This window comes from Culex pipiens, chromosome 2 (genome assembly GCF_016801865.2).
Source record: "Culex pipiens pallens isolate TS chromosome 2, TS_CPP_V2, whole genome shotgun sequence".
Classification (NCBI taxonomy): Eukaryota; Metazoa; Arthropoda; class Insecta; order Diptera; family Culicidae; genus Culex; species Culex pipiens.
The window spans coordinates 97,103,999-97,116,044 of record NC_068938.1 but is presented as its reverse complement, the minus strand read 5'-3'; the positions used below and the strand labels follow the sequence as shown (position 1 = coordinate 97,116,044).

At 39.1% G+C, this 12,046-nt stretch overlaps 1 protein-coding gene across 4 annotated transcripts in view; it reads right to left on the bottom strand.

Annotated features, from left to right (window-relative positions):
- Positions 1–12,046, bottom strand: part of LOC120416601 (SH2 domain-containing protein 3C) — a 103,144-nt gene that overhangs the window by 10,559 nt on the left and 80,539 nt on the right. For all 4 annotated transcript variants that reach the window (XM_039578392.2, XM_039578391.2, XM_039578393.2 and 1 more), the window contains 6 exons: positions 4,917–5,019; positions 4,667–4,835; positions 787–1,778; positions 637–720; positions 307–575; positions 48–240 (listed from right to left, as the gene is read on the bottom strand). In XM_039578392.2, coding sequence (XP_039434326.1) covers positions 48–240; positions 307–575; positions 637–720; positions 787–1,778; positions 4,667–4,835; positions 4,917–5,019 — 1,810 coding nt within the window. The remainder of the gene's footprint in view (positions 1–47; positions 241–306; positions 576–636; positions 721–786; positions 1,779–4,666; positions 4,836–4,916; positions 5,020–12,046) is intronic.

The window sequence follows — 12,046 nt, the reverse complement described above, 5'->3', positions numbered from 1 at the left end:
AGTTATTTTTTTTTGTTCGCATGGATTTGGTGTAACGAACAGCTTACCTAGTACGTCGTTGATGGTGCGATCCTTAACCAGTATGTATGGCAGTAAGTGCGGTATCGTCGTGTTCGGTGCCTGCGGATTCGAGCAGTCGTTCATGCTGTTGAGCGTTGGTCGTAGTTTGGCTTCGAAATTAAATGCACTGTCGGTGTACTTTTGGCGCAGCGTGTGCCACGTGGTCTCGAGCTTTTGAATCTGCAAATTGAAAACATGGAGAATTGCAGCTTACTCTTCAATATATAAAAAAATGGTGAATCCCACCTGTGGCATCGACAGCCCCAGCATGATGGCACAGAAGCCAAACAGGTTGCCGAGGGCAGTTTTGGTTTCGACCGCCACCTGGATCCACTTGTTGAGCGTTTCGGCCCGCTCGAGGTCGTCCTGGCAGGTGAGGATTGTGACCGCGACCAGCAGCTTGATGCACTCGGTGCGTTCGATCAAATCGAGCCGGAACTGGCGGCCCTGCTCGAGCGTGATCAGCTCCAGGCCGGTGCAGTTGAGCGGGTTGTCCTGCAGGGATTCGTCTTTTTCTGGAAGATGGGCAGGGAATGTAAAGATTTGAAGGTTGGACGATCTATTTAGAGGATTTACCTAAAATTAGGCTAATATCCACTCTGGTGAGGTGAGTTGCGATGACTCGCGAACCCGTTTCATGCAGCATCATCCGGAACGTTGCTGAAATGGAAAATAACAATTTCAGTAAAATAAAATTACATGAACTTCATGTAATTTGAAACTTACACAGCGTTCCACTATCGAGCGGTTTGTAATCACAGAACGGCAACAGAAGCGTGTTAAAATTTTCCAAATCATATCTCGAGACCTGCTCGAATACAGGGGCGCTCATCGCCAACAGTGCCTCCTCGGCGGCCAACGGATCAAAATCGGCGTACGATCGGAGCGTGATCGAGGACATCGAGTGTGGGATGAAGCGCGGATTCTTCAAGATCACTCCACCGCGATGCTGCGGAACAATCTCTTCACCAGCCGCCGAACTCTGAGCCGAATCTCCAGATCCGTTGCCCGAGTCCGAACCACTCGGATGGTACGAACCCATCCGGTGGATCGCTCCATGAGGATCGGCTTCCTTCATAGAATCTTTCCGGTGAAGTCCACCTCCGTTGCCACCACCCCCTCCTCGAATCGGCTTCGGCGGAGGACTTGGCGCCTGGTCCGCCTCCTCCTCGTCCTCGGCAAACTGCTTCTGTTCGATGCAAGGACTGAGCGAGTGTTCGCTGGACTCCTTGTTAATGCTGGACGTTCGCGAGCCCAGCATTCCGTGGGAAGATCTCAAACTGTTCGACCGTGGCAACGATTGCGAACCAGAACGTGACATCGACGTCTTGACCACCCCATCCGCGCTGGAGCACTTCTCCTCCCCACCAACCCCAGAATTACCCGTCCCATGGATAACTCCATCGGCACTGTTGCACTTTTCCGTCGATCCGGTGGTGGTGAACCGCGAGGAAGGTTGCTTTGGAAGAGTTTTGCTGTGGCCACCGTCGGAACCGCCGTTGGACTGATGCTGCTGCTGCTGCCCGGGCTGTGGCTGTATCACACCGTCGGCGCTGCAGTACCGCTGCTGGCCGGGTTGGGGACCGCCCTGCAGCGGCGTCAACGACTGGGACCGCTGCTTCTTCGAGGGAAGACGGGGCGGGGTTTCGCGCTTGGTTCGCGGGGGCGAAGACATCGGACTTCGATATGTGTTTGGCTGCTGGGTGTACGGGTTGTACCTGGAACGGAAGTTCACATGTTTGAATTGAGGTTTTCAAGATTTCTCCATACAATATTTACAGGTGTCCATACAAAAGTGGTATACAAAAATTTGGAAATCTGTTTCTATGGAAGAGATTTCTGATCGATTTGGTGTCTTCATGAAATTTAAAATAAAACAAATGTTTCGAATGTTTATAAATGGGTTATCTACCAACTCACACGAAATCGGGAAAAGTTGCCCCGACCCCTCTTCGATTTGCGTGAAACTTTGTCCTAAGGGGTAACTTTTGTCCCTGATCACGAATCCGAGGTCCGTTTTTTGATATCTCGTGACGGAGGGACGGTACGACCCCTTCCATTTTTGAACATGCGAAAAATTAGGTGTTTTTCAAAAAAAATGCAGCCTAAAACGGTGATGAGATAGAAATTTGGTGTCAAAGGGACTTTTATGTAAAATTAGACGCCCGATTTGATGGCGTACTCAGAATTCCGAAAAAAACGTAATTTTCATCGATAAAAACACTTAAAAAAGTTTTAAAAACTCTGCCATTTTCCATTACTTAACTGTAATTTTTTTTGAAACATTTCATTTTAAAGGAAATTGAATGTACTTTTCGAATATACAATAAACCAGAAGGGTCATTTTTTCATTTAGAGTTGTAGAGCAGACAATCACAATTTTGATTTGTAAACATAAGGGGTTTGCTAATAAACATCACGAGTTATCGCGATTTAACAAAAAAAATGTTTTGAAAACTTTTTGCGTTTCTCTTTGTTTCGTCATCCGTGTCTGTCGCGGGTGACCTTGTACGGCCATGATCAACGAAGACCAACTTTTTCAAAAAAGACAATCTTGGACTTTAAATTCCCAAATTTTATTGCTTCTCTTTATTATTTTATGCACGTCGTAGCAATTTCAAAAGGTGCAAACTTTACATTATAAGAGAAAATAAACAAACAAACAAATCACTTTAGAGCATTTTTAACAATTCTGGAGATTTTTATTAAAAAAAGATTCAATTCAAAATTCATCATTTTGCTTTTGGGTGTACTTTAATATTTTTGTTTCAAAAATAATATTTAGTTTACCGAAGCTTTCCAAAAAATTTAAATAAAATTCCAGATTTTATGTTTGAGCTCAGAACAATTCCAGCTAAAAAATATTTTTCAGGAACTTTTTTAATCCACCTTCTCCGATATGAATCAAACTATAAAGACGTTTTATATTAGGATCATATAAGCCATTTTTGTGTATCGAGAATAACATTTGGAATGGGGGCGTCAAAGGTTGAATGAATTAACAATAAGGGAAAGTGGGGCAAGTGTAACAAGCTAAGGAAATGCTCGTTATAACCCATTCAAAAGTTTAAAAATCTGTCGGATTTTATTATAATCATCTTATTCTAGGTCTTGACTAAGACTTTGTTAGAACAAGTTTTTTTTAAAAAAATCCTGTTTTTTAATGTAAAAAATTGATTTTAAAATTTTTGATTTTCTGTATTTTCTAGTCAACTAGTGGAGCAAGACGAACAACCCGTTGGGGCAAGAGGAACAATGCATGAAAAAAAATGTTTATTTACTAACAATTGAACTGTAATCACTTAGATACATCAGATTAGAATGTATTTGAAAGGTTTCTTCCATTTTTAGATTGAATAATAATATTTTAATAAAAAATTTATCGTTTTAACGAAAAAAAAAAATATTCCTCGGATGATAAATAGTAAATTTTCATAATATCACTATATTTTGTATGGACAACTTTTTTAACAATTTTTTATCAGTTTTTAAGTACTTTCATGAATTTATTTCTCTATAAAATATGTTGTTGCAGCAATTCGTATTTTTTCCATACTAAAAATCCATATGGTACACTTGCCCCACCTGAACAAAGTTTTTTAAAAGCTCTCAATAAAAATAATCAAAAGTTAAATCATACTTTGTAATAGGTGCATGTCATTGGTAGAGACACTACTGATCTAGGAAAAATAGCATTTTGATAAAAAGAGCCTTAAAACGAACCCCAAGCCTTATTTTGTACTTTCCAAACATTATAAGAAAACAAAGGTTTTGAATTTTTTTTTCATTAAATCTTATGCCCCGTGGCGTTTACGTCATTTTGGCGGTTATGTGGTAGTAGAATCAGCTGATTGCATGGCTAGCAACAATTCCTCATACTGGAAATAATCAAAATTGTAAAAATTACGGCCGTACGAGCGATTGTTCCTCTTGCCCCATATGGTCGTCTTGCCCCACCTTCCCCTATTGTTTTACTTGTTTCAGAAAAGCAAAATTTTAAAAATAAATTCAGATCAATTAATAAAATCAGAGAAAAATATGACCATAAAAAGTCAAGGGAAAGTATGATGAAACGATGCACAAAGTTAGAAGCGTTGGCTATGGAAACATTGAAATCACGAGAGAGCTTCTTTTTTGAAGTAATATTCTAATAGATACAAAAAATGTTAACCATCATTGATATTTTCTAGGAAACACTTCTATATATATATATTTGAAATGATCGCAAAATTTCTATTGTAACTCAGAAATGTAATAAACTAAATTTGTACGTTTTTTAATCTAAAATCACTTAAAAATTTCCAACCGATTGTATAAAATAAACTAAGGCAAGAATTCTACTATGAAAAAAATAAATAAAAAAATACAATCTTGTTCAATAGTATTTTGTTCCTCAATACGACATAATCTAAATTATTTAGCAAAAGCTAAATTAAAAAAAAATGCTGTACAAAAAGGATGTTTATCGTAATTAAAAAAAAAAATGTAAATAAGAGAATGTTTCCCTGGCTGAACTGTTAAAAGTTGGGTTCATTTAAGCCCCAACCTCCACATGTACTCAGTTTAACAAACTAGCAATAATCCCACCTCACGTCCGTGTTCTTACCTAAATCCAGGCGACGAGGGCACCGGCGAGGGCGAATTAAGTGGGCTGGGCCCTCGGATGCCACCGATGCCGCCGTGCTGGCCATACTTGGAAGCGTAGAACGACAGCGGGTACAGTCGATTACAGGGGAACTGGATCCGTGCTCCGGAGGCTGCCGAAATGGATTTTCCTGCAAGAAAACAGCCAAGACCATCCAGGTTAAACGCTTGATAGTGCTGACGACCTCCAAGGAAGGAAAAAAAACACTCACCTGAGCCTACATAAAACGTTATCAAATCAGGAACTGTGTCATAGGCGTCGTCCTCGAACTGATATTGTACTCTCTCGTATACGGTTTCAGGCTGAATCAGTAGCTGCGGAAGGGAAGAGAAAGCAAATGGAGCAAGATGAGAAAAAAACGTTGAAGAACCTGGGTTTGAAAATTGACATGGGAAAACCCCGGCCCAGCGGAAGCCAAGATGGGTTTGAATATTGTGGAAATATGATAAATTTATGGCCGGGTGTGATGTCTTTTGAGGACGGAAGTCTGGCACTATGAAGACACTCTTCTTGATTCGTTGTGTGTGTGTTCTTTTTTCGTTCCCAGCATCGGTGTTTCAAAACTGGGGTTGGCATTATTGCATTATTGGCGTATTGGCTTTGCTGTAATCTTCTAAATTTACTCAATGAGTGAAGTGAACCGAGTGAATTCGATGATGAGGATTCAAAGAAAGTGTGCGAGACGGAAGCGTTTCCCCGTTTTCAGGCCATTTGCTAAATTGAAGAACCTCTCCTTTTTTTCCTGCTAGTGTTACGTACTGTGTCAATGCAAACCCAGACGAAGTTTAAGGGATATTACAGATTTTTTTTTTTAGAAAATCTTTCCTTCAACCATTTTGTTATGACGACGAAAAAAAATATGATTTTGACCAGATTTTCAAAGTTTTAACCTAATTGTGTACTTTTGAAAGTACAAATTTTGCATAAGAATGACCCTTTGGAGTGTTGTGGAACTAGTTGTGAAAGCTTCTTCCAAGTAACATTTTAGGCTGTTACAACCGCTATAAAACCTATCAGCCAAAACCAACATTAAAACCACTTAGTCGTAACAAGATCTCCAGAACCCTGTTAAGAGTTCAATTAGTTGGGTGGTGACGCGCGGTCAATTATGTGGGATTGTGTGTGAAAAGAAGAGAATTTTATTTCGTGTTTCATCCTGGTTGGCTTGCCCACAAACAGAAAAAAATCAGTTCAATTTGTTGGGTGGTGACGCGCGGTCAATTATGTGGCATTGTGTGTGAAAAGAAGAATATTTTGCTTCGTGTTCCATCCTGGTTGGCTTTCCCACAAGCAGAAGAAAATCAGTTCAATTAGTTGGGTGGTGACGCGCGGTCAATTATGTGGCATTGTGTGTGAAAAGAAAGGAATTTTATTTCGTGTTTCATCCTGATTGGCTTGCTCAAGTCCTTCCTACATCATCGTTGATCGGGAGGCACGACGTCGTGTGAATTGTTGCATTAAAATAAGTTTAAGTATTTCTGTAAATGACTGTAAAAAAGTCCTTCCTATATCATCAATGTCGTCTGGGTAATCGTGATGAAAAATTACATTTATTCAGTATTTAAATACCTGTGCGCGTGTGTTTTGGTGTGCTAATTAGAAAGACCTTCCCATAGCATCGTTGCTCGGAAGGCTCGCCGACGGGTTTGTTATGAAAGTCCTCCCCATAGCATCGTAGCTCGGGAGGCATCGAAAAGCCAATACCTTATCCTACTAACCCAAAAAAATAATCACGTGATGCTTGAAGGAGATGCTGTGGATTCAACGGTCTCAAGCGGTATCAACAAGTATACAGCGAAAAACTATGTGCTTGATGAGTCTGCAACTTCAACTATCGGACTAACATTCCTCCCTTTTGTTGAACTGCAGGCTTCTTGGAGGGCGCCGGTATTGACTAATAAAGTCGGGGTCTTCAGGGGTTAAACAGTGAACGGATGGTTGGCTCCCACTGATCATTTTTGATTCATTGTTTAACTTCAGCTGATCTGTCAATAACGGAGTAGCAGCTCATTGGCAGTCAACCATGCTCATGCTCATGCTCATGCTCAAGATCTCCAGAACCCTGTTAAACTCCTCTTATAGCCCAAAAGGACCTCCACAAAAGGTTTTTACGGCCTATTTACAAAACTTACATAAGAGTTCAAGGCTTTACAACTGAATCCTACACCCAAAACTGGGCATCGCTTGTCCGAGAGAATAATGGCCTCGAGTCGAGAGAATAGTGGTACCATTCACGGACACAGAGAACACAGCTCGAGATGGGCGATAGAACTATTCTCTCGAGGTTCATTTGCAAAAAAAGTTCATCCGTCAAACAAAAAACTAAAAGTGTTGACTACGAGAATCGAACCAGAGACCTTTGACATACCATTCCAATGACTTAACTGCCTCGGCCACCACAGCTTGGTGACCAAGGAGAGGTCAGAAGTCGATGTATGACACTTGTTGGAAATTTATTGATTCAACTAACGAATGAACTCATTTGTTATGATGGTGTGAGTTGGTACCATTATTCTATCGATTTTGGCACTGATCTCTCAATAAATTTTGAGAGAACGATTATCTCGACTGTGAATTTTGGGTGTGGTGGTGTGCGTTGGTAGCACTATTTTCTCGACTCGGAATTTTGGATGTAACAAACTCCTTGAAGTCTTGAGAAAACCTTTGTTAAACCAAGCCAGGAGTTATGAAAAAATTACTTTTCTTACGTCTTCAAACTTCTTATGTCAAACTGGTTTTATTCTGGCAAAAAATAAGTCTTCGTCTTGCCAAATTATAAAATGGAGATGGTTGTCAAAAATGGCGATGATAAAATGATACACCGAGTCGAGAGAATCGTTCCCTCAAAATTTATTGAGGGCTTAGCGCCAAACCAACGCACACCACCATAACAAATGAGTTCATTCGTTAATTGAAACAATAAATCTCCAACAAGTGCCATACATTGACATCTGACCACTCCTTGTTCACCAAGCTGTGGTGGCCGAGGCAGTTAAGTCATTGAGTTAGTGAGTCAAAGGTCTCTGGTTCGATTTCCGTAGTCGACACTTTTGGTTTTTTGTTTTGACGGATGAACTTTTTTTTGCAAATGAACCTCGATAGAATAATTCTCTCGCCAATCTCGAGCTGTGTTCTCTGTGTCCGTGAATGGTACCACTATTCTCTCGACTCGAGGCCATTATTCTCTCGGACAAGCGATGCCCAGTTTTATAGATATTGGTAACTAAAATAATGTCAAAGCATATTCCTCGCAATCGGAGGTTCAAATTCAGCAGCGATTGAAATTTTATCGATAAATAAACTCGCTTTATATTAAATATTTATTTTGTATCCCTAGTTTTTTCATGATTTTATTTTATTTGTAATTTTTTGCAAAAAATGTTTAAATTATTATTAATGTGTGTTTTCATCTAATTTTAATCAAATTGATGCTTTTGTTTTGTTCTGCCAAGATGGCAGTCAATCATATTCAATCAGACAAACCATTGCTGTTTGGCTGCGTTAAAATCTTTTTTAGGAGCTTATGGTTTTAAGTGAGCTTTTTGCATGCCTTATAGCACTTGACAGCTACAACACCCTTGATTTTAATGAAGCATGCGATAAAACCATTTGGCATGGCATTGCCATCTGATTTTCAAGACTCTCTTAAATTTTCATAAACCCTTATTAAAAGCCAGTTGGCTTATATTTTCACCATGTTTTATGTCCGAGGCATAAAACCTTGTTTGAATCTAATTATTAGCTTTAGCTTATTGGTGGTGGTAAGAGAGCTATCAAGTAATCAAGATGCTACCATAAAACCTCAATAAAACTAGGTGATGGCTAGTTGGATTTAAAATGTTACCTGGGCTTGTTTGTACACCCAAAATCACAGTCGAGATAATCGTTCTCTCAAAATTTATTGAGAGATCAGTGCCAAAATCGATAGAATAATGGTACCAACTCACACCATCATAACAAATGAGTTCATTCATTAGTTGAATCAATAAATTTCCAACAAGTGTCATACATCGACTTCTGACCTCTCCTTGGTCACCAAGCTGTGGTGGCCGAGGCAGTTTCGATTCCCGTAGTCAACACTTTTAGTTTTTTGTTTGACGGATGAACTTTTTTTTGCAAATGAACCTCGAGAGAATAGTTCTATCGCCCATCTCGAGCTGTGTTCTCTGTGTCCGTGAATGGTACCACTATTCTCTCGACTCGAGACCATCATTATCTCGGACTAGCGCTGCCAGTTTTGGGTGTAAATGAAATGCTTTTTAAAAGTTGGTTCCAAATATTTCTGCAAGAGGTCCAAAGTGAATGTTTTTTATTTACGGCTCTTTTTTGTACCTTCCAAAGTCCCTATTGTGTGTAACTTTCAATAATATTTAATAAGGACTTATGAGACCCCAAACTGGACTGGATCTCTCGCGCGATCAGGAACCAATCCGGCCAAAGTCCTCTAAGCTAGTTCCGAGAAATAAAAAAGGAAAATGATCATGTCTACGCACCCCACAGACATTTGCTTGAAATTTTATTCTGATTCGATTTTAATATGCGAAGTTATAACTATCTATGCATTGTCCCATAATTCTGAATTCATATTTTAATGTGTAGGTTATCTAGTAACTAATGAAATTACAATATGTCAATGAAATTACAAAATTAATAATTAAACAATGTAGGATCAAATTTATTTCAATTTGTATGCAACATTGTTTCAAATATGTTTAATTGGTGTATCTGAGTTGAGACTAACTAGAATTGTACACATTATTACAAACAAAGTTTAAAATTTTATTATTTCACCATCTCAACCAACCCCATTTCAAATTTGAAGCGATCACCAAAAAACCCTTCCTTGCCCTCTTTAAACTTTGCCCAATTCATTAACTGCAAATTATCGTTTTCGAGAAATTAAACCGCGCACCCACTCACATTAAACTTTTACCAACTGTCTCAAGTGATTACTGGGGGAGAACTTTCTGCGAAAAATTACCATCAAAAACGGCCCATCACTTTCACCCCCCTTGAACTGACGATGCTCAGACAGAAATCCCCACCTGAACTGATTACGGTGCGGGGGAGGCGATCGAAGCGATGCTCCTTTCTCTTTCACTGTGAAAATTCTATCATGAAACTCCCTCCTCCTCCCAACCCCGAAATTTCATCCCGGTCCAAAATAAACGACGAACGAGAGACGACCATTAATATTTGCGCGCTGTTTATTCATGAACTTCGATGATGGCAAATGCGGTGTTCCTGCAGGCAGTGAGAAAAGTTCTTCCTCCGGGAAGGAAATCGGAAGGTGAAACTGTGAAAGGCCAAAGCCTGGAGGGAGACGGGTCGTCGTTAGTGATCTATTTCCATGGTGATAATTTATCGAACCGGGTTTTAGATGGCAGGTGTTGTGGTGAGGGGAAGGACACTGGAAAATATGCATTCATAAGCAAGTTTGCTGGGTGAGGGCGACAATTTTCCCCATAAACAATACCTCGCTGGGCTGTAAACTTGAGAAGCTCTTGGAGAAAAAGCTGCCGGCAAAAGCAAGTCGTTTAGTATGAGAGCGGGATGAAACTTGAGATAACGTATCCTTACAAGGAGTAAATCGTTGTAAGTGCTAAACTGTTTTTGTGTTCTTCATTTCCACTTGCTCGAGTGTGCAGTACATCACACATTCACTGAGACTGAGAGGTGTAAAAAGTAAGAGAAAAAAAAGAAAGCAGTACGAGTGTCGAATGCAGAAAACGAAAAATGCTCGGAAACTTTGCTTCCTTTACTTTTTAGAGACACTCGACAAATTCCACGAGAGGATGCTTCAAAGTATTTCTCTGTGGAAAGGAAAATAGTTTTGTTTTATGATCTTGAAACGTTTTTCAAATGTATTTTTTAATTTTTCTTAGTTTCAACTCGAGTAACAACTCAATTTTCTGATTCCTGAAAAAATGCAAAACTTTTTTTTAAATAAAATTGCGATGGATTTGTCATTGTCTGTTCTACAACTGTGTAGATCATTATTACACTGTGATAACTAACCCTGCAAAGTTGCAGAAAAACACGAAATTTTTAAATGATTTTTTCTCATTTAAAAAGAAATACTCTTGTGGGTTATTGCAGATTCGAAAAGCACATTAATTCCCTTTTGAATGTTTTTTACAATAAAGCAAAAAAAAAAAATGAAGCCATTTCATCCGGTCCGCGACGAATTTTCAAAATAATTCTATGACCGGCCTGTTCATAAAATATTAATTAGATAAATTGATTGTCTGAATTAAACAAATAATCTTGAGATCAAATTTCATAATATTATAATAACATTCTTCATGTTTGAATTTAATTCTTATAATTTCTACATCGATATTTCCAAACTGAAAAATTTTGCAAGATAACAAAATGATCTATTTCGTAAAATTGTGAAATTTATTAAAAATCTTGGATTGTTGTCCAAAAATGTACAAAAAGACACTAAATTGAACAAAAATGTGTTAACTTCTTCAAAAACTGCTTCAGAAACATCAGATCTGGCCCGCAGGGCCAAAAGTTTGGGCACCCCTGCTATACAGGTTCGAGGGAATCATTTATTCAAAGCTGACATATTTTTTGACCGGTGAACTTTTGTTTTCATTATTACTTCGGCTACAGTATTGGGAGTATTAAAATGTTACAAATCCGGGCTTATTCGGGGCTACCACCTGAATTCAAAGATTGACCCAACACTAGGCTAAACTCCAAATTTGAGCTCATTCTGACCACGGGAACACCTTCCTCTAATCGCTGGATGTTTGTAAGGGAAAAAACGCCAAAATCGACGTCGTCGTGCTATCTTGTCGCACCCGCCATTTTGACGTTCCGAGAAAAACGCGTTTTAATGTTTGGCCTTGAATAAACAAAAACGAGAGCACGCAATGCAAACAATAACCAACACGTTTTGTTTGGCTGACCATTCTGTGCATTGTCCCGAAGTTTGGTTGAAGTTGGTTGCTGGAGTCCCGAGTTATAATTACAAATGTTTACGGTAGTCTAGCTGGTACGTGCGTCAAACGCATCCTGACCTGAAATCCCTTTGGCCTTTTGTCGCACTTAAATCAATTTTCAGGGATTGACAAGATAGCACGACAAGATTGAAACTACTTTTATATGAAAAGTGACAAAAATTTTCGGAGCTTTTTTGGTTTTCATTGAATATCTAAGGATTGAAATCGAATTTTGGGGATCTGTGAAGGTCAAAAGATGTGGCATTGTGAAATGCACAAAATGGCGTTCTTAAGGGGTTACATACATGTAAATCGACAAAAATGTAAGAGGTTGGTTTGGGCACACACTTAAACTTTTTTTAATTATGTTTTAAGGGCATTAAAA